Genomic DNA, 21,898 nt, shown 5'->3' with positions numbered 1-21,898 from the left:
AGCCTGTCTTCCAGGACCACCCTGCGGGCAGGAGTCCACACCTCACTTCACGCTGAATCCCTCCCGCCCTGGGACAGCTGTTGAGCAGGGGCGGGGCACAGGGGGATATGTGCCGGGGGCAGGGCAGGGGGACACTGCAGGCTGCTCCTGTCCCCGGAGTACACGTCCAAGCTCATTCCCGTTCCGAGCCAGCCCTGGAAACAGAACTACAGCTGCTCAGTTAAGACGTGTGGGCCCGACCTGGTCCGGCCTAAGTGTCCCCCGCAGGGGCCTGCGGACACCGGGACAGACGGCTGGGAACAGGGCCCCGTCTGCAAGCATCTGAGGGCTGAGACGCAGGAAGCAGCCAAGGAAGCCGCCCCAGCCCGCGCCTGTGGACACCTTGCTCCTGAACTTCCGGCCTCCAGAACCAGGAGCCGGAAGTCGCCCTGTCTGTGGTTCTCGGTCCCAGCAGTCCTGGAAACCGAGCAGAGCTGCGAGAGGAAGGAGGCGGAGCCAGCCAGGGTGGTGGGAAAGAGCAGCTGGATCCAGCACTGCTCAGGAGAGGACCAGGGGACCTTGAGATGGGGACACCACTCCTGTCGGGACGCGTCACCTTCCACAGATCGTCAGCATGGTGAACCAAACATGGTGACGGGGGAGACAGCAAAACACAACCTGTTTCCTCAAAGTGCTCTTTGGCAGCCAGGCATGGGGCACACAGTTGTGATCATGGCATCTGGGAGGCTGAGGTAGGAGGATCTCAAGTTTGAGGCCAGCCTGGGGAACTTGGTGACTTAGTGAGGCTCTGCCTCAAAAACTAAAAAGGACAAGGGATATGGCTCAGAGCAAAGGCCCTGGGTTCACTCCCCAGTACCGGAAAAAAACAAAACAAAACAAAACAAAACACCCAAAATGGAAGCATTTGCAGCGAGAGCAGGGGGTTGGCCCTGAGCCACTCCTGAGACAAAGACCAAAAGGCTGTTGAAGTCACCCTGCCCTGGACAGGGGGGTCTTCGGGGTCAGGCAAGGAGGGTGGGGCAGGGTGGCGTCCCTTGTGTGAGCTCGGTGGAGGTTTGGGGACATCCTTCCTGCTGGAGCCAGGGGCCACCCCTGGGTGTGCCAATGCCACACCTCCTGGCCAGCATGCGACTTTGATCTTAAACACCAGCAACAAGCATGCACCTATGGTCTCAGCTACTCAGGAGGCTGAGGCAGGAGTACTACTTGTGCCCAGGAGTTCAAAGCCAGTCTAGGTAACAAAGCGAAGCCCTGTCTCAAAATAAATCACCATAATTCCCAGTACCAAAAAAAAAAAATCTCACCCATAAAAATGAACAGCAGCTGCACAGCCGGGCAGCTGACCCTGGCCTGGGGGCTTGTGCTGACTCCAAGGCGGGAGCTATGACCCTGTCTCACAGAGAAGGGACCCGAGGCGCAGCAGTGACGTATGTCCGAGGACACAGAGGGCACAGCAGCTCTGAGGCTCAGGTGCAGGTGAGGCCCAGTCTCTGTCCCAACTGCCACCCACCGGCCAGGCAGGGAGCCCCGCCACGCGGTGCTGAGCAACGCACGGCAGGCAGACAGCGAGTCCAGGGGAGCCGCGGCCAAGCGCATCCGGTTCCTGGTCACGGGGAAGCTGGCCACGAGGACAGCATCACCCAGAAGAGGAGAGGCGCTGCAGCAGCAGGACCCACGGTGGCCGGGTGTGGGGGGCTCCGGGGACAGACACCCTCAGGCAGGGGCTCCTCCAGGCGGACGCGAGCAGGCATAAGATGAGCTTTACTCCCCCGGACCGCGCCGAGCCTGGCCGGCACAGGAGTCCCGGCGGGGCCAGGCGGGGCCAGGCGGGGCCAGGCGGGCGCTGACAGTTCACATGTGCTGTCTGCGGTGGCGCAGCGCCTCGGTGGGCGTGAACAGGAAGTCCCTGTGGCAGGCGTCGCAGCGGTAGGGCCTTTGCAGGGCGGACGGCTTCTGGGGCTGCTCAGGGGCGGCTTCCTCGGCGCCTGTGGGGAGGGGAGGCTCAGGGCGCCGGGCTCCCGCTGTCTGCCCACCTTTGGGGAACCCAGATGCAGCCCCCCAGGAAGCCTTCCTTGGTAACTACGCACACAGGCTGGTCTGTACCTCGTCACCGCCAGGGAGAGACAGCGGGAGAGACAGGTGGCCCGACTGCTGGCTCCCTGCCGCGGGGGGTGCACCGTGGCAGACAGCGCGGCACCCCTCGGTGACCATGGGGGACGTGGCCGAGAGAGATGGGCACGGGGCAGAGAAAGAAACACAGGACACGGCCACAGAGACACCAAGAGACAGAAGACACGAAGAGGGTCACAGCCCACAGGTGACAGAGGCGGAGGAGGGGGCCCCAGCGCGGGGCTGCAAGGCCGGGCCGCGCCTCCTTGCCTGGGCCGCCGTCCAGGCCCGCGGCGCAGGCGCTCTCATGGGCCACGCGCTCCAGCGGCGTGAGCGGCAGGTGCAGGTCGCAGCGTGGGCAGGTCCAGAAGGTGCGCAGGCAGTCGCTGTACAGGTCCGTGTCGCTCTGCGGAGGGGGGCACGTCAGCCTCAGCCCGGCCCCTGCTGCAGCCCCTCCCAGAGCCCTGAAAGATGCGGGAACGCGGCCGGCAGGGTCTGTGTGGGGTTCCTAACGTCCTGTCTCCAGAGCAGGAGCTCGGGGGGGCCCAGGGGGTCCGCGCTCACCGAGAGGCAGTTGTAGGTGAGGAAATCGGTGACGCTGTAGCCACCCTTGGTGGGGTGGGGGGACAGGGTAGAGCTGCCGAAGAGGCCAGGGAGACTGGGGGTGGCCGTGACGGTCTGGGGTCCCACGTAGAGATTCTGGGCTTCCAGCCCTGTGAGGCGCCGGAGGCTGCAGGGAACCTAAGGGAGGAGAGACAGGAGAGACTCAGGGAGCCAGCACCAGGCGCCTGGATGCAGTCGTGCCTGAAGCCCTCCCAGCAAAGGCTCTTGGTGCTCCCCCTACAGCTGCATGCCTTGAACCGTTAACTGGGCAAAGCACCCGTGCACGCAGAAGGTGCTTAATAAGCATCTGCCCAAGAAGCAGTACGCGTGGCACAGGGTAGGACCTTCTCTCCAGCACTCTGGGGCAAGCTCCACCCCCACCAGCTGTGTGAGCCTGGCTCAGTCACTCAGCCTCCCTGTGCCTGCATCTAGGCACCGGGGGTGCAGCCGCCCCGGCCACAGTGGTACCTTGGTGGCCATGAACTGCAGCAGCTCCCTGCTCAGGGCGGCCACCTCCGTGCGGCTGATGGGAGCAGCCTCCTCCTCGTCTTCCTCGAGCCGCTGCCGCCGCTGCCGTTGCTGCTGCCAGGCCTGGTGTGAGAGCTGCCGGTCCAGGGCGCTCTCCCAGCGGGCGCGGAGACGCAGGGCGGCACCCAGGAGCCGGACGGCGCCCTCACTGTCCACCAGCTGCAGCTCCAGCCAGCCGTCGGCCACCAGGCGGGAGCAGTCTCCATTGGTGTCCAGGGACCGACTGAACAGCAGGAGGGACTGGAGAGGGGACGAGGCCATCACAGACGGGCCCTGCCCAGCCTGGCCGCCACCCCCCTGCCCGCCCACCTGAGGCGGCCCTCTGTCCACCCAGTGCAACCCCCGTCTTCCACCCCCGCAACACCCGTCTCCGCGCGGCTGCTCTCCAGACGGAGGACTAGACAACGTCTGCACCACTTGACTCAGGAAGAGAAAAGCAGGTCCACAGAGGAAGACAGCAGGTGTGGTGGCGCACACTTGCATCCAGCTCTCCAGGAGGCTGGAGCAGGAGGATCACAAGTTCAAGCCCCTGCTGGGCAATTTAGCAAGACCCTGTTTCTAAATGAAAATAAAAAGGACTGGGCGAGTAGCTCAGTTCAAAGGCCCCGGGTCTGATCCCCACAGCCGCAGACGACCAGAGGGTAAAACAGTGTGTGTCCTAAGAAGCATCCCGGAGGGCGGGAGGCGGAGCGGCAGGGGCACAGGGAGAGGGTGTGGCTGCAGATCTGCACAGCGGGTGAGGGCCCGAGGGGTGGGGGTGTCGCATCGACGGGTTGTTCAGAGAGGGCTGGGGGATGTTGTGCAGGTTGGGCGGGCTGGGGCGCACCTGGGGCAGGGCCGGGGTCTGTGGACTGTGCTGCCCTCCAGCCCCCCACACATGCGCCTGTGTAGGAGTCCGGGGATGCCGACCTCGGGCCAGCGCCACCCCCTCGCTGGCTCTGCTCCACAGCCCCTTCCCTCGCCTCTCCCACCGTGGGCCCAGCCGCCTCCCTCACAGGCCCTGCCCCGGGCACCCTGCTGCCTCGCCCCTGTAGGGCCTTCTGGGCCTTTGCACACGATGGCCCCATTGGGCGCACTTCCCAAAGACCAGCGCGGCCCTGTCCCTGCGGGACACCCATCCTGTACCATCTCCGAGTGCCCCCACCCATCGCAGCAACCCAGGCCCGCCTCCTGCCACCCTCAGCTCCGTGCCTGGGTCACCTGTGTCACCCTCCGGCCAGCGGCCCGCACAGCAGGCGGCCGAGACCCACCTGGAGAGCAGGGACTCGGACGCAGTTGACCAAGTACAGCTTGTTGGTCTCCAGCAGGGAGACGAAGGCGAGGAGCTGGTGCTTGCTGCTCATCTTGTCCTTGTCATCTGCAAGGTGGAGGGCAGCTCAGGCCTAGCTCTGCGCACTCGGCCACCCCTGCCACCCCTGCCACCCGGTCAGGTCATCGCAGGACGGTGCCGGGTGGGAGACGAACGGGACTGCCGGGGATGGGCGGGGCCCCTGTCACTTTGTTAGGATGACAGCAGCACTGTAGTGACGCAAACGTTCCTGGGTACTGCTGTTCCTAGACCACAGGGCGCCTGGGATACGGCCAGGCGTGGGGATGCATGCATGTCTAGAAGCCCAGCACTGGGGAGGCTGAGGCAGGAGGATCACTGCGAGTTCACAGGAGCCTGGGCTACACAGTGAGTTCAAGGCCAGGCTGAACTGCGTAGCCAGACGTTGGCCCCCCGGGCCCCCAAAAAAAAACTCCAGAAAAAAAGAATGAGAAAAAAAGAGAAGAAAGACCAGAAATAAGACTGCAGAAGGAAGGAAAAAGAATGAAGCGACAGAAGAAACGAGGACAGCACAACAATGGCAGTCACGGACGGGAGGGCGTCCGTCGGGCTCATCGCACACTACTTGAATGATCTCTGGCATTTTCAAGGCTAAAGAACAGGAAGAAAGAGACGAGGGACTGACGGCCAGAAATTTCGGAGGAAGATCCCGCTCTCCCCCAGCATCACAGTGCCTTATCTTTTCGGGTCAGTGCTCATCACTCTGAGAAAGCAGGGTCACTGCTCCGGTTTGAGGAGGAGGAGGAGCAGGAGGAAGAGGACGAGGCGGCCCGACCCTAGCACCCCACGAGAGCCGTGCTGTCCACGTGGACAACTGGGAGCAGCCACGCTGGCCCCTTAATGAGGGACCAGCCGGCAGGCCGCTGCCCCGAGGGGTATAGGAGCACAGGGAACCCGGAGATGGGGCCCCCAGGCCGCTGGGTCGCTGTCCCTGGCCCCTTGAGTCCCGCCTGGGCCCCCGCACCTCGGCTCCCTCCGGCCCCCGTGGCGGGAGGCTCCTCTGTGTGCAGCACCTCGGGGCTGCTGGCGAAGACGCTGGTGGGGTGCAGCACGGCTCCCTGCTTGGCCTGGGTGTGGAAGATCTGCAGCGGGCAAAGGCAGGCGCCAGGGTCAGAGGCCCCCAGGCTGGCTCTGCCAGATCCCCAGCCACACTTCCTCCTGCCTCTCCCCAGCTCCTCCTCCAGGGAGCCCACCTGATTCCCACCCAGTTAGGCTGGCCGCCTGGGGCACGGTCTCCGTCACGCCGTCCCAGCACAGAGCTGAAGGACGAACAGAGCAGGGGAAGGGGCGCACCTGGTCTGAGTCCTTGCGGCCGCTGTTGAATGGGTCAGGCACGGCCAGCTGCGGGTAGAGGCCACGGGCCAGCACCAGCTTGAGCAGGAGCAGCTGCTCCCGGGTCAGCGCCTGGGCCGAGCTGGCGGCTGCCTGTAGCTGCTCCAGGTTGTGCCGGAGCTTGAACTTCACGTCCTGGGGGAACACAGTGTGAGGGGCTCTTGAGGAGCTGCCCCTGCCGGCTACCGCGGGCGGGCGGACGCACGGGCCCGGGCCTCCTGCAGACTGCCAGGGCTGGGGCCGGTCCCCAGGACTGTTCCTGGACATGACACCAGGGACCCTCAGAGCCCCGGACATACCATCTCCCCTCTTCAGCAAACTCGACGGCCTCCGAGCCCCACCTGGATGTCCACGCTGTCGTCGGCACGCCGGGCAGCAGGACCAGCACGGTCCTCATCGCTGGAGCCATCATCCGCCTCCTCCTGCAGCCGCAGCACCTTGCGCCGGCGGCCCGCGCCCTCCTCGTGCTGCCGCTTCAGCTGGTGCAGGGCCCGGCGCTCGAGCCGCTGCTGCAGCCGACTGTAGCTGTCCCCCGGCGTGGCCTCCTGGGCCCCAGCCAGCAGCCCGTGGTCCTCCAGCAGCTCCTGAGGACAGGAGGGGGCTGGCAGGGCGGGCTGAGTGGGTCCCCTCGGAGCCCCCACTTCCCGCCCAGGACCGCCTGCAGGGCTGTGGGAGCAGAGGGGATGGGGCAGGGCTAAGCCCTGTGGGGGCGCTGGCATCGCTGCTGGCCTGGGGGCACCTGAGGGACACAGGAAGAGGTCCGGGTGGCTGCTCCTGGGACTCTCCCTGGGGCCCCAGCCAGGCTCCCTTCTTCCACGGCTGTCCCCAGGCTCTGGTCACAGTCCCTACTGCCCCTGAGCCCCTGTGACCAGGACGTCTGGACAACTGCTGGACCCCCAACCCAGGGCTCTGCGAGTCTGACCCTGGGGGTGCGGGTGGGGCTCCGCATCATGCAGACTCTGGAGTGACTCAGGCACGGGAGACCTGCGTCCCCTCCTCCTCTTCCCTGCCCACGCCTGTCACTGTCCTCAAGTGACGCAGTCTGCCGGGCAGTTCCCCGTGAGCCCCACCCATGGCGGCTGCAGGACACGGGATGCGTGTGCGCGTGTGCTAACGTGCACGCACGTCGGCAAGTGTGTGTGGTGTGCAAAGGAGCCACACTTCCCCCTGGGTTCTGTGTCTGGGCCCAACCCACACCAAATGTTGCTGTAGAAGCTGAGGCCATCGAGAGATGGTGCGGTCAGGACATCTGCTACCCCCGCCTGGCGCCCCGGGAACCGGGGGGTGTACCGGCTAGGTGACACCACTCGGAGCCGCTGTCCGCAACCACAGGGATGGCGTCAGGCTGCGGCCTGCGCGCTCCGCGGCAGGGCTTCCTCCCTTGCGAAACAGAGGCAATCTGGAGCATTAACCAACCGCCTGGCCACAGGAGGGGCCGCCCGTGACAGAAACCCGTCCCCACGCAGAGGAGGACAACAGCAGTGACAGGAACCGCACACCAGACACCGCTCAGGCTCCTGAGCCTCACCCGAGGCAGTGCTGCTTCCATCTCCAGCTCCTCCTCAGAGAGGACGCCCCAGCCGCCTCCCCGACCACCCTCGGCCCCGGGCCTGCGCTGCGGTGCGGCCCGGGCTGGCCAGCGATGGAGGGGAGCTGGGTCACCTTGAACTGGCGCCGCAGGTTGGCCATCTCGTACAGCCGGTGCTCTTCCACGCCCCGCCGGCGGCACCACTTGCGCGAGTTCCGGCTGCGCTCGGCCTTGACCTGGGGGGAGGGCGGCGGGGAGGCGTCCGGGCCTGGCCAGCCGGCGACTGCGGTGACCACGGCCAGGCTGCCCAGACCCAGCAGGGAGGTGGGGCCGGCGGCCGGTCTCAGAGCCCCCGCTCCCCGCCTTCCTGGTCCCAGCCCCCGGCACTGCCACTGACGGAGGCATGTCTGTCTCTGCCCTGGACTGACCACCTGGGGGGCAGGGACAGCAGTGCCCAGCACAGAGCAGGGACCAGGACTCGGGACACACGGCTGTACAGATGCCACGCACGGCGGCAGACCTGCTCCAGAGGGACCTGGCTTTCCTCACGCTTTAGAAACCCAGGTCCCTCTTGACGCTGGCCCTGGGCACATTCTGTCCCTTGGCCTCTCAAGACAGGGTCCCCGGGGAGGGCTCGGGGTCCTTCCAGGGTATGGCAGAGCACAGGGAGCACCTGCGGCATCGGGGCACCCCGCGGCGGGGACCAGCAGACAGCGGACAGGCAGAGGGCGGCCGCCAGCCTCACCTGCACCCAGGCGTTGAAGACGTTGAAGAGCGTGAAGGGGTCGCCCTGGTCGCTCTCCAGGGGGCGCCGCGCCGCCGCGCACTCCAGGCTGCTCTGGGCGCTGCGTGTGAAGGGCGACTGCACGCTGAGGGCAGCGGCGATGGTGAGCACGGGCTCCGCCAGGCTGAACATGGAGCCCAGGATCAGCATCTTCCCTGGGGGGCGGCACTGCCTCAGCCTCCAGGACCCCGCCCTCCCGGCCCAGCCCAGCTCAACCACAGAGGCCTTGGAGCCCGGGGTCAGGTTCAAACCCACGGGTCCAAGAGCCCAGCCTGTCCATCTGCCGGCCAAAGTGAGCCCGGCCCTGCCTCCCGGGCTGTGCAGCTGTGCTGGCCACGGCCGTCAGCTACGCTTCACCCACAGCTGACAGGCGCCCCGGCACTCCACCCCTCCCTGGCTCTTTCCTCCCAACACTTTCCTCTTTTGTTTTCAAGACTAGAGATTGAACCCAGGGCCTCCGCGATGAGCTGTGCCCGCAGCCCTTTATTTGTTTACATTGTGAGACATGGTCTTGCTGAGTCACTAAATTGACCAGACTGAATTCAAACTCACGACCTTCCTGCCTCAGCCTCCTACGGTGCTGAGATCACAGGTGCGCATCACCACACCCAGTTCCAACACTCTTAGACCCAGCCCAGTGAGGGGAGGATCAGGCAGGAGCAGGGCAGGAGCCACGTGAGTGGCCACGAGGGCACCTTGTGCAGCGGCCACATGGACAGGGGCCACGTGGACAGGGAGCGGTGCCCCTGGGATCCATGCTGGGGTCCTTACCAATCACCACGTCCACGGGCAGCTGGGCCAGCAGGCAGCCGATGGGCGTGAGGGCCTCAGAGGCGTCCAGCGCGCCCTGGTCCCGGAGGTACTGGATGGCGGTCTCCAGGCTGGCTGGGGGCGGCGGCTCGATGAAGGGGAAGGTGCGGGGGTCCCCCACGCTCATGCTCTTCATCTGCGGGTGAGAAGCAGAGCCCCTGGATGGGAACCGTGAGCAACTGTGGCCAAGGGGCACGCAGGCCGGGAAGCTTCCCCGCCAAGTCCACCATGCAGGGCTGGGGAGGGGGCTTGGCAGTCTCTGGGCGCCAGCATCTTCCCCGGGCCCCCTCACACAGATGGACAAGGGGATGGATCGAAGTGGCCAGGCACGGCAGCGTGAGCTGGGCCCATCACTCAACGTTCCCTGACAGCACTGGACACACAGGGGTGGACACAGGGCCCCCGTTCTGCTGAGAGATGGGAGGGGCCTGGCCAGGGCCTCCAGTGTAAAGTTCTCAGGGCCTTAAAGTTTAGACCCACAAAGGGCAGCTCCCTGCTTCTGCCTTCGCTTCTGGAGGCCAAGAGGAAGAAGGGATGCCCATGGCACTCAGGGGCAAGGTTCTGCTGTGTGTGCTCGTCCTCACTCCTATAGTTGTTTGTTTTTGTCTTTGTTTGTTTGTTTGTTTTTCCAGTACCAGGAATTGAACTCACGATCTTGAGACTGCTGGGCAGGCTCTGTGCTGCTGAGCTAAATTCCCAGCCCCTGTTTTTGAAACAGGGTCTCACTATGCAGTTCAGGCTGGCCTTGAGCTCACTTTGTAGCCCAGGCTGGTCTCGAACTCGTAATGATCCTCCTGCCTCAGCCTCCCAGGTGCCACCATACACGGCTATAAAGTTTTTATGTGGAGCAAAAGTTTTGTATACATAAAACACATAGAACGGTGCTGGTCCAGAAAGTACCAGGCAATTTTTTTTCATCCTTATCATCCTAAGCGCTGCTTACAGAGGCCAGAGAGGCCCCACCCACAGGATCTCGCTCCACCTCCATAGCCGCATCTGGGGTCTGGGGCTTCTGGTCTTGAGGAAGTGCAGATTCTCTGCACAGCAAAAGCCAGCATCATTTTAACTGGCAGCTCAGGTCTGAGGGGTCAGAGAGTTCACACAGCAGGCGCGGCCGGAACTGCAACTGCCCACAGCCTGGGCTGAGGCTGCAGCCTGGTGTGGAGCACTTACCTATCCCGAATGGGCCCTACGCCCATCCCCAGCACCACAAAAGCGAAAAAAAGCGCAAGCCACTTCCTGTGGGGTTTCAGGCTACAGCTGCAGCCATTCTCAGTCATAGTGTCGCCCCGTGATTCCCCTCAGCCAGGTTTCAGCCTCTGGAAGGGACGATCCCATCCGTGGCTGGCCAGCCCTGCTGCTCCTGCCCTGCGCTGCGGCCCGCTCCCACCTGCACACCGCCCAGCTTCTTCCCCGGCAACACGGTCAGGACACAGCCCGCTTGGCCAGACCTCACCTGCAGCACCAGGGCATCCAGGGCCACTCTCCGGATCTCGGGGACGGGGTAGGGGGCGAAGGCGTCGTAGTCGGACTCAGCATAGAGGCGGTAGCAGACGCCGGGGCCTGTGCGGCCCGCCCGGCCCTTGCGCTGCTCGGCGCTGGCTTGGCTGATCCAGAACTCCTGCAGCCGCTGCAGCTTGGCCTGCGGGTCGTAGCTCATCTCCTTCACCTTCCCTGCAGGACAGGGTGGAGGGGACAGTGGAGGGGACAGTGGGACCCACCCGCCCTTCTTCCTCTTCTGCTTCCCGGCCAGGAGGAGGGCAGGAGGAAAGCTGCCTCTCACTTATTCTCTCCTAGACCACTGCAGAGGCTCGGGCAGCTACACACCGGGAGGAAGCACCTGCCACACGGGGCCGGGGAGGTACAGGGACACGGCCAGGAGCAAAGGGCGGGGCAGGACAGGTCAGGTACTTCACCCCTGTAACACCAACCTTTCTCACATCTTACCATGCGTGAAAATGGGATGTGCCTTAAAACCAAGAGCATGTCAGGGTTTAACGGATGGCACTCTGAACACTTCCTCATGGAACGGGAGATTCTGGCCTGTTCCCCCATTGCCACCGCCCAGCTTGAATGCAGTAAGGCGCTGCCCACATCAGGCACTCACCCTGCTCAGGGAGGGGCAGTCCTTACCGGAATCCACCACGAAGCGGATCCCTTCGATGGTGACCGAGGTCTCTGCGATGTTGGTGGAGAGGATACATTTCCGGACTCCAGGGGGCGCCACGTCAAACACCTGGGGGAGGGAGGAGGCGCGGGGATGTGCCCCACAGTGGCCTTGGCATCCTCTGCTAGTCCTTCTCCTCCCGAGTCCCCCCACTCAAAGATGGTCACCATCCACCCTCCCCTGCGGCCCCCAGAACACCTTGGCCGTCCTTTCCCCAAGCCCCAGGCCCTCCCTGCCCAGGCCTCCCCTTTCCCACTGATCCCGCAGCGGCTTCCCCTCTGGCCTCTTGTCTCATACCCTCGGATCCATCCCTCCCATGGCTCCCCAGTGCTCTTGGGACAAAGCCTAGGCGCCATACTGTGTCTTCAGAGCCATGTGGTGGCTGTGTAACTGCATCTGTGAATTGCCCTGGTCCTGCGGAGCTGCCCTTGCCCCCTCACCTTCCCGGCTGAGAGAGGCCCCCGCCCGCCCGGGTGCCGGCTTCTCAGGATACCTTGTCCTGGTCGGCCACGGACAGCGCGCTGTGCAGCGGCAGCACCACCCAGCGCTGCGTGCGGCTGGCATAGGTCTGGGCGGCCTCCAGCACGGCGCCAATCTCCGCCATGCCGCTGAGGAACACGAGGAGGTCCCCACGCTCCTCGGCTGCGTATTTATTGTCGATGGCCTCCAGCACCCTCAGGAAAGGCCGTGGGTCCAGCTTTTCGGACTTGGAGGCTGTCTGCTCAGCCTCCTGCGGCTGGTATATGACCTGTGAGGAGACAGCCCGGGCAGGCCCCCACCCGTCACTCCAGCAGCAGCATGGGGACGGTGGTGGGCGGGGGCAGACATCAGGTGACAGATGCCACCCTCCGAGTGCAGGACGCAGGGGACAAGACGAAGGGACAAAGCAGCCAGGCTTATGGAGCGCTGACAATGGCTGATTTTAAAAAACGTGGATGCCAGCTATGAAGATGTATCTAATCTACGAAAATTAACTGAACTGTACACTTATGATACCAGCATTCTCTTGGGTTTGCAGTATGATCACCGCAACCAGAAAAAAGCATCTCTAAGTAGCAGAACCCTGATGAAGGCCCTGAAGATCACCTCTCGGGAAGGGCCTCATGCTTTTTTCAGAGCTGCTTCTAAGATCCATCCATGGGCACCCTGAACCAGAAGCCACAGGGACAAGGGAGCCCTTCCTGCAGGCCGCAACTACACAGACAAGGACAACCCCCTGGGCTGGTGCTTCTCAATGGAGCAGTTTTGCCAGCAGGGGAGACGTGGCAGTGCCTGGAGACACTCCGCGTTCTCACAAGCGAGGAAGGACAATGCTGGTGGCATCTAATGTTAGGGGCCAAGGATGCTGCTGAACATCCAAACTGCAACATGACTACGACCACCCACTTGAGGAAGGACCCAGCCCGAGTGTCAGTACCGCGACTGAGAAACCTTACCCAGGGAGGCAGAAGAGAAAGAGAGGTGCTGGGGCTCCTGGGTGACCACAGGAGAGAGTGGACTACCAGCCTGGCACAGCAGATTCTGTTTTTGTTTTCCTGGCTTTTTTGAGACAGGGTCTCGCTATACAGCTCAGGCTGGCCTAGAACTCACAGTAACCTTCCTGCCTCAGCCTCTTATATGGAGTGCTGGGACTACAGGCATGCACTACTTCCCCTGGTCATCAGATTTTTATTTTTTATTTTTTTATTTTTTTATTTTTTGGGGTTTTTTTTTCTGGTACCAGGAATTGAACTCACAATCTTGCGCTTGCTTGCCAGGCAGGCGCTGTGCTGCTGAGCTAAATCCCCAACCCCTTTTTTATTTTTTTTGAGACAGGGTCTCACTATGGAGTTCAGACTGGCCTTGAGCTCCCTTTGTAGCCGAGGCTAGTCTCAAACTCACAAGGATCCTCCTGCCTCAACCTCCCGAGTGCTGGGATTACAGGTGTGCGCCACCACGCCCAGCTTCATCAGATTTTTATAAAAGAGAAATAAGTGTCTATCTTACTTGGGTTTTTATATTTTGGGATTACTGTTTACAGTAGTTAGCAGCTGTTACAGAGCTTCTGCTGTAACTTTAACTTAGCGCTCTACGTGCTAAGTAAATGTTCAAAACACTTAAAAAAAATTTTTTTTTTCAAGCAGCAGCCTTACAAAGAGAGAATGTCCTTAACTGGACAAAGAATGCCACCTCTCAGAGATCTGTCCTCTCCTAGGTGCTGCAAGAATTATGTGTGGTAACGCACATAAAGGAAGCAGACCTCCCAGGGTGGGGGGACCACACTGGGGACACTGACCGTGATGGGGAAGAGCCTCCCAGGCACCTGCACCACGGGCGCATTGCCAAAGTAGCTGGAGAACAGCGCGATGTTGATGGTGGCCGACATGAGGACCACCTTGAGGTCAGGCCTCGTGGGCAGCAGGCGCTGCAGGACTCCCAGGAGGAAGTCACTGTGCAGCTGCCGCTCGTGCACCTCATCCACGATCAGGACCTTGTACTGGGGCAGGCTGGGCTCGCGCTGGATCTGCCGCAGGAGCAGCCCCACCGTCAGGAACACGATCTTGGTGGCCGCCGAGCGTGTGCTTTCGAAGCGGATCTGGTAGCCGACCTGAGGGGGAGGAGGGAGAAAAGTGTCGGGATCAGGAGGGGACCCTGGGCCAGGATGCTGGACCCCCGCCCAGCCCGACGTGGAAACCTGTCATGCCAGGCTGACGCGTCAGACACTGGAGCCCAACGGGCATCCGTTTGTTTTTTTTCCGGTACCGGGAATTGAACTCACGACCTTGGGCTTGCCAGGCAGGCGCTGTGCCGCTGAGCTAAATCCTCAGCCCCCGAGGCATCAGTTTGAAGCCCACTTACTGCCACTGCCCGTGGGCACCAATGCTACCCCTTAGAGATGTCAGTCCTCTCCCAGGTGCTGTGAGAATTATGTGTGATAACTTACATAAACTATCAGAGGCACTGCCTGGTGTGTAACATTATTGACTGTAAAAGTAGTAATTATCTCCTTTCGGTCTTTACTAAGAGCCAGCAACCACCCTATACGCTTTACACTCCTTTAGTCCTCATCACCTCCACTGTTCTAAGAACTATTATCCTTACTTCAGAGATGGGGAAACTGACGTCATCATTCAAGATAACACAGCTAAAAAAAGTATTCAGGCCGGACATGGTGGTGCACAATTGTAATCGCAGCACTCGGGAGGCTGAGGCAGGAGGATCCTTGCGAGTTCAAGACCAGCCTGGGCTATAAAGTGAGCTCAAGGCCAGCCTGAACTGCATAAGGAGACCCTGTCTCAAAAAAAAAAAAAAAAAAAAAAAAAAAAGTACTCAGAGGAAATAAATGTATCATAACCCCTACCTCACATCATGCACACACTTGCACACTCGATTTCAGATGAACTGTAGCTCTAAATGTAAAAATTCTTTAAAAAAAGTATTGGAGAACTTCCTCAGGACCTTAAAGTAGGCAAAATTTTAGCCAGGTGTGATGCCACACACCTGTAATCCCATGAGTTGAGAGGGTGAGGCAAGTGGACTGCCACAAGTTCGAGGCCAGCCTGAACTACATAGCTAGACCCTGTCTCAAAAATAATTTGTAGCCTCCTATCACTAAGAAGTGATAATTGATCATGAAAATAATTATCACTAAGAACAGACATGACCCTCAGGATATCAGGGCAGGTTCAGGAGGGTTCACAGACATGTTTAGGGTTTTAAAGGGTACTGGTTATATAAATGTATTCAACCCCTGACAATTTACCTAGCTATGTACCTAGGATGTGTGCACTTTTTTCCCTGCAGCCTGGGGATGGAACCCAGCACTCATGCATGGTAAGCAAGCACTCTACCCCTGAGCTACAGCCTCAGCCCAGACACGTGCACTCTTTTCTGTTAGAGTATTGTAACTTCAACAACAACAGAACATTTGTAAGTGGCAGGACCAAGACTGGAACCCTAGAGATCACCATTAAAAAAGCGTCAAAAAAAAAAAAGAAAGAAAGGGTCAAGTGGGAGATGTAGCTCTGCAGTACAGCATCTGCTTAGTGTGTGGGTTCCATGCTCAGCAGAGAAGGAAGATGGAGAAGGGGAAGAATGAGGGGAAGGAAAAGAAAAATGGAAAGGAGGGAAAGGGGAAGAGGAGAAAAAGAGAGAGACAGAGGGAAGGAAAAAGGAAGGAGAGAAGGAGGAAATGCCCTTAACAATAAATCTTTTTTTTTTTTTTGGCTGGGTGTGGTGGTGATGCCTGTCATCCCAGCACTCAGGAAGCTGAAGCAGGAGGATTGCAGCAAGTTTGAGGCCACCTTGGCTGCAAAGTGAGTTTCAGACTAGCCTGGGCTACACAGTGAGATCTTTTCTCAAAAAAGCCAAAAATTAATTAATTAATTAATTTTAAAAACAAATTTTTTAAAGGCCTGCTCAGAAAAATGACCAATGAGCATTCATAATGTTTCTTATTTTCTGCTGTTAAGAGTGCTATCCTAGGTACTTTGTAGCGCCTTTGTCATTTGGACCACATACGGCCCAACCTGTAGCTAAAGCTTTAGAATTATCATCTCCAGGTCAAAGGACAGCGGCTTAGTTTTACTGATGCTGCCACGTGCACAACCAACTTACTCCGCAGAGTCAGCCTGGAGCGACCGGGGCCCTGGCACTTCCCACTGACCTGGGATCCGTACTGACTGAGGCTCTCGAAGCCAACGCGCTTGGCCAGGGAGATGCAGGCAATTCGCCGGGGCTGCGTGCAGGCCACGTGGCTGAAGCCAGCCGCCAGCAAGTACTGGGGCACCTGGGTGGACTTGCCACAGCCCGTGTCCCCAGCCACAACCACCACCTGGTGCTGCTTCAGCGTCTGCAGGATGCAGTCCCCGTACTGGGCGATGGGCAGGGCGGCCCGCTCCCGCTGCAGCTTGGCCAGCCGCCCGAACGCCTGCTTCTGGCCGAAGTCCAGGTAGTGCAGCAGGGCCCGGCGGAACTCAGACACTCGTTTCGGGGGCAGCCGGCTGCCCCGCCCCGTGTCCCGCATGTCAGGGCCAAGGACAGAGAGGTTGATGCGGTAGCGGGGATCGTAAGTGTGAGGCAGGTCGGCCAGGGCTGGGATGCGGTGTTTGGGGTGTCTGGGGTCTTTCTCCTCCTTCCTGGAGGTCTGGAGACTCTGGAACCGCTGCAGCCGTTCAAAGAAGGCCCAGAACTTGTGGCAGTCCTCAGAGCCCTGACGGATGTAATCCTCGTCACGGAAGAAGGCGTCCTCGAAGAGGCGCCGCGTCTCCGCACGATCCCAGTCCCACTTCTCCAGGGCCTCTTCCTCGCTGGGAACCCGGCGGTGGTCTCGGTGACCCCTAGCCTCCCTGGCCCTGGGAGCAGCCATGCTGTGACCCACAACGGTGTCACAAGCGGGCCTCAGTTCTGGTCACCTGGACCTGATTCGTTCGTCCATTCCCGAGTGCAGCAGTAACAGGTCGGCCTTGCAAAAAGGGAGCACTTTCTCTTTAAAGAGCTGACTTTCCTTCTTTCTTGGTAGCGATCACCACATATGACAGCAGGTGTCCGGGCTCAGCTTGTGAGACTGGCGCTCGGGACTCCAGCAGCGACCTCCAGCAGACACGAGCTCAGCCTGGGCTTTCAGGCCCCAGGTGCTTGGGGAAGAGGACAGAAGACATCCGTTCATTTTCAGGAACATTTACCACACACACATTTCTCAAGCACTGGGCCGGGGAAAGGAGGTAACAGTACCACCTGCACACTCACGGACAGCTGCGGTCACACGGGAGACACACGTCCCCACGCACCCCCACACCGCAGCACTGCAGCGACGGAGGCTGCGCTCAAGGAAGCCCAGAGCCTGCCCGTGCTTGGGAAGCAGGAAAGGATGCCCGAGGAGAGCACCCTTGAGCTGAGACCCTAAGGAAGAACAGGGGTCACTCCTGGCCAAGCAAAAGGGAGGAGCCAGGGGGACACAGCCACCCTTAACCAGGCCCTTCCTAACAGCAAGGCAGCCCTGGCCTTCAGGATCCAAAAACCCTTTTTTTTTTTTTTTTTGTCATTTTGAGACAGGGTCTCTTATGCAGTTCAGGCTGGCCTTGAGCTCACTTTGTAGCCCAGGCTAGTCTTGAACTCACAACGATCCTCCTGCCTCAGCCTCCCAAGTGCCACCACGCCTGGCTTGGGAACCTTTCAAAAGCCCTACCTGTGAGCACATGAAGCTTTAGGGGCCACCTAGATATAAACCGTAACAGGCAGCTAACACAAGGGGTGTGATACTGTGAAGAGCGACAGAGGTCCGTGATTTCAGGACACTAGAAGCCCTTGAGACACAGGGAAAACCTTGTTAGTGTGACATCTGCATTGTTTCTGCCTGCCTAGCATACTTCCCAGGCCCTTCTTTTTAACAGTATCCGTTGCTTCAATTCCACATGGTCCCGCTGGCCTCTGAGTCAGAGAGCATGTATTAGGGGGGCAGTGACAAAGGCCTGACCAATCACAGTACTCTACTTTCCCCTTAATCAGTAATTGGTCTGGGAAGTGGACACATGACCCAGTCAGGGCCAATTAGGGCTCATCTCTAAAATTCACACCTGGTTAGTAGGAGGAATGGTTCTGTAGTAACTAGGCAAGTTTCCCGTAAACCTGGAGCCCTTTGTAGTAGTAACTGTGGAGAACTTTGGTTTTTCCAGATCTACCCTAGAGAAACCCTGTGTGTTGGGCACAAAGAAGCACACGACACACGCAAGGGTGGGCCCTGTACAATGATGGAGGATGGCTGTGGTAGAAGCTTGGTGACATCATTCAATGGTCACAACTTTAACTCTTTACTCTTCACTCCACAAAAAAACACCTTTTTGCTTTAAGCTGGGTTCTTGACTCTCAGTTGAAAAATCCCTCCCTGGTAAAAAGCACATATGCCAGGTGTGGTGATGCATGCCTGTAGTCCCAGCACTTGGGAGGCTGAGGCAGGAGGACTGCCCAGAGTTTGAGGTCAACCTGGCCTACGCAGTAAGTTCAAGGCCAGCCTGAACTATACAGCAGGCTGCTGTCTCAAAAACAAAAAACAAAAAAATGAACAGAAAAAGAGCATACTAAACCAGGCGTGGTGGCATACACCTGCAATCCCAGCACTCAGAAGGCTGAGGCAGGAGGACTGCTGTGAGTTCGAGGCCAGCCTGGGCTACAAAGTGAGTCGAGGGCCAGCTTGAACTACATAGCAAGACCCTGTCTCAAAAAGACAAACAAAAACAAAAACAAAAACCAAAAAACATACTTTGTATATGCAATTTTCTAGAGGTAAATTTATCAGATTTTTATTTTGAGACAGTCTCACTATTTAGTCCTAGCTGGTCTCAAACTCAGGGGAATAAGTGCTAGGATTACAGGTGTGTGGTATGCACAAAGACACCCAGCTAGAATTTTCTTTTTTGGTGAAGACTGAACCCAGGGCTTCTCAATCCTCTTTTGTGTTTTGTTTTGTTTTTTGAGACAAGGTTTCACTACGTAGTTCCGGCTGGCTTTGAATCATTATGTAGCCCAGACTGGCCTCAAATTCTTGGTGATCAGCCTCCCTCAGCCTCCCAAGTGCTGAGATTATAGGCATGTACAACACCCAGCTCCAACCCTTTTTAAGACAGGTCCTAAGTTGCTCAGGGTGGTCTCAAGTGTTTGACCCTCCTGCCTCAGCCTCCCTTGTATCAATGATTTTTAAAAAGGCCTAGGCCCCTAAAGAGTCCAGAGCCTTCCTCTGTGTGCTAGATCTGGAGACAGGCAGATGTTGGTTGGAACCTCCTGACTAGTGAAGTGTGTGACCATCAGCAAACCAACTTTTGTGTTTTTTTTAAGACAGGGTCTCACTGTGTAGCTCACACTGGCCTTGAACTTACTACATAGCCAGGCTGGCCTCAAATTTAAGGTGATCCTCCTGTCTCGGCCTCCCCAGTGCTGGGGTTACAGGCGTGCAACATCACACCCAGCCTTGGTCTGTTTTTTTAATCTACCTCACCATCTCATCTCCCTTCCGTCTCTACCCCAGCCCCATCTCCTCATCCATCTGATGCTATTTTTCTGTCTGATTTTCTCCAATCCAACTCTGTCTTTCTCTTCAGAACTCCCCTTGTCCTTCCCATTTCCGGTCTGCATCTTTTTCCTTGCTTCTGTTTTCGCTTCCTGGTCTTCTCTGTATAACCATCTCCGCATCTCTCCATGGAATACTTTGTCCCCAGTGGTCGGCAGCTCTAACAACGGCTAACACTGCTTATTTGTGTCACCACACCCGTATTCTAAATCATCTCTGGACACACTTTCCTCCCAGCACAGGGAGGTGCTGAGTCACGGAGGTTAAGTCGAGGCAGGTGAAGAAGGGAATTCTACAGTCCATTTCCTTTCTCCATTTTCAAGCATGATGCTCCATCACTTCCAATTTGGGGGAAGGATGCAGGTCTTATTACATAGTCCAGGCTGGCCCTGAACTCACTATGCGGCCCGGGCTGGCTTCAGACTCACTTGGATCCCGCTGCCTCGGCCTCTCAAGCGCTGTGACTACAGGCGAGAGCCACAACATCTGCCTTATCCTCTCCAATTTTTCTTTTTTAATTTTTTTTTGAGACAGGGTCTCACTATGCAGTCCAGGCTGGCCTTGAGCTCACTTTGTAGCCCAGGCTGACCTCAAACTCACAGTGATCCTCCTGCCTCAGCCTCCCGAGTGCTGGGACTACAGGCATGCAACACCACACCTGCCTTATCCTCTCGTTTTTACCATGTTCTCCCCATTCCCCGTCTCCACCTTTCCATAGCTCGCCCCATCACCCACTCTCTGGTCCGCCCTGACTTTCTACCTTCCCATCGCCCACGTTCATGGTGGGACCATGCGGCCCCCATGAGCCCCCCTCAGGGGCACCCGCAGACCTCACGCCCTCAGTTTCTCTAGGTTTTGGTTTTGTATTTTGTGGTACTGGGGAAGGAACCCAGGGCCCTTGCCGCCTCCCCAGTCCGTTTTATTTTGGCACCGGGTCTCGCTAAATCACTAAGCAGCCCAGACTGGACTCAAGCTTGGGATCCTCCTGCCTCAGCCTCCCCAGCGCTGGGGGAACCGTGCGCCTCCAGCGCCGAGGCCCTTCTCCCTCGCTCTCCGCCTCCCTCTGCCCTCCGCCTCCCGCCTCTCGGTTCCTCAGCTTCCCGGAGGTATCCAGGGATAACTCCCGTCTCGGACTCTGCCAGGGCGGCGCAGGCTTCTCCCCGTCGGCTCCCTGCGGCACTCGGCTACCTCCCAGTTTCTCGTCTCTGGCTCCCCTCTCGGCGGCCGCTCCTCGGCCACCAAACACGGCCCCCGCATCCCTCTCTCCCCGCCGCTACCAAACAACCGCGCACCCCGCCCCTCACCTCGCCCACAGGCGCGGGCGCATCAACTTCCGGCCCCAAGTGCCCCTCAGACACGAGAGGCCAGGCCTGCGCCTGCGCACACCGCAAGCCCCACGTGCGCCTGCGCACAGCCCCTCCTGCCCCTCCACCTCGCCGAGGGTGGGGCCTCGAGTAACTGCGCCTACTAGGGGTGGGGAGGAGGCATTGCGGTAGGAACTCCGGAGTACGTTTACCCCGCCCTGAGCTTTACTTGTCCCCAAGCACACCCACCAGGAACGCGCGACCTGGGGGTTTTAACCAAGAGAGGGAGCGCGGGCATTATTAACGCAGTAATTATGCTAACCAACCTCAGTACCCCAGCCCCCAATGCCGGGCACCTTTCTTTATCGGGAGTCTTGGATTCCCCAGCTCCGACAGAGCCTGTGGAGGAGTGGATGGTCAGCAAGTGTTTGTTGAATGACTAAATGAATGAGAAAAGTGAGTCCTTTTTAGTCCTAGGTGTGCCAGGCTTACATACCTGTAATCCCATCCCTTGGAGCCTGAGGCAGGAAGATCCCAATTTCAAGCCGAGCCTGGGCAATTTTAAGTAAGACCCTGTCTCAGAATTTAAAATTGTTTAAAGGAATAGGGATGTAGTCAGTGCAGAGGCCCTAAGTTCAATCCTCAGTACGGAGTGGTGGCATTTGAGCAGAGAGCTGAAAAAAATGTGACGCCTGGGGACACCTGGAGGGGAAGCGTTCTAGGAAGAGGAAACTGCAGGCGCACAAGGTGACATGGGACACGGTGTGCGCTCAAGGAGGGACGTCAGGAAGGCGCCAGGGCTGAAAGAGTGGGACGGTCATCACAGCAGGACACGCTGTCATCTGCGTGGGGCAGGAGCCCCGGATGCCGGCCGGCAGAGATGGGGCAGGAGGGAGACGGAGCTGCCTGAGACGCTAGCAGGGTCCTCTGTCCCTGGCGGATCTGTAGGGGACCAGGAAGAGAAAGAGGCCCAGGAAGGTCACTGCGTGGAGGCCTGAGGGCAGCTGGTGGGTGATGCGGAGGAGCGGGAACAAGACTTTGGGAGGCAGAACCCGAGGGTTCAGCTGTGAAAGGAGGAGCGGTGTTGGGGAAGACCTTGCATTTTTGGAACTTTGGTTTTTGTTTTTGTTTTTGTTTTGAGACAGGGTCCCGCTGTGTAGATCAGGTTGCCCTTGACTCACGATGTAGCCCCGGCTGGCCTCAAACTCACAGTGATCCTCCTGCTTCAGCCTCCCAAATGCTGGGATTACAGGCGTGCGCCACCACGCCCAGTCAGGACTCTCTTTTGAGCACACAGGTTGGCGATCCCTTCTCAAGATGTTGGGACTGGAAGTGGTTCCAATTTCAGATTTTGCCGTATTTGGA

At 59.1% G+C, this 21,898-nt stretch overlaps 1 protein-coding gene across 3 annotated transcripts; it reads right to left on the bottom strand.

The window, feature by feature from the left end:
• Positions 1-1,275: 1,275 nt before the first annotated feature.
• Positions 1,276-20,617, bottom strand: Dhx34 (DEAH (Asp-Glu-Ala-His) box polypeptide 34). 3 transcript variants are annotated; one of them, XM_005413866.2, is made up of 17 exons: positions 20,534-20,617; positions 15,834-16,803; positions 13,464-13,775; positions 11,682-11,936; positions 11,155-11,257; positions 10,478-10,695; positions 8,983-9,157; positions 8,173-8,366; positions 7,562-7,663; positions 6,241-6,483; positions 5,861-6,034; positions 5,532-5,649; positions 4,491-4,597; positions 3,181-3,480; positions 2,674-2,850; positions 2,380-2,515; positions 1,276-1,985 (listed from the first exon to the last, which is right to left on the bottom strand). In XM_005413866.2, exons 2-17 carry the CDS (start codon positions 16,533-16,535, stop codon positions 1,852-1,854), a joined length of 3,450 nt encoding a protein of 1,149 aa, XP_005413923.1. In that variant the 5' UTR covers positions 16,536-16,803; positions 20,534-20,617; the 3' UTR covers positions 1,276-1,851. The 3 variants fall into 3 exon arrangements, with proteins under 3 accessions (XP_005413923.1, XP_013364990.1, XP_013364991.1); XM_013509536.1 differs by lacking the exon at positions 20,534-20,617 and adding an exon at positions 20,418-20,499; XM_013509537.1 differs by lacking the exons at positions 1,276-1,985; positions 2,380-2,515; positions 2,674-2,850; positions 3,181-3,480 and adding an exon at positions 3,546-3,739.
• Between the last annotated feature and the right edge of the window lie 1,281 nt (positions 20,618-21,898).

This window comes from Chinchilla lanigera, unplaced genomic scaffold (genome assembly GCF_000276665.1).
Source record: "Chinchilla lanigera isolate Chin_1 unplaced genomic scaffold, ChiLan1.0 scaffold00173, whole genome shotgun sequence".
Lineage (NCBI taxonomy): Eukaryota > Metazoa > Chordata > Mammalia > Rodentia > Chinchillidae > Chinchilla > Chinchilla lanigera.
This window is presented reverse-complemented; position numbering and strand designations above follow the sequence as displayed.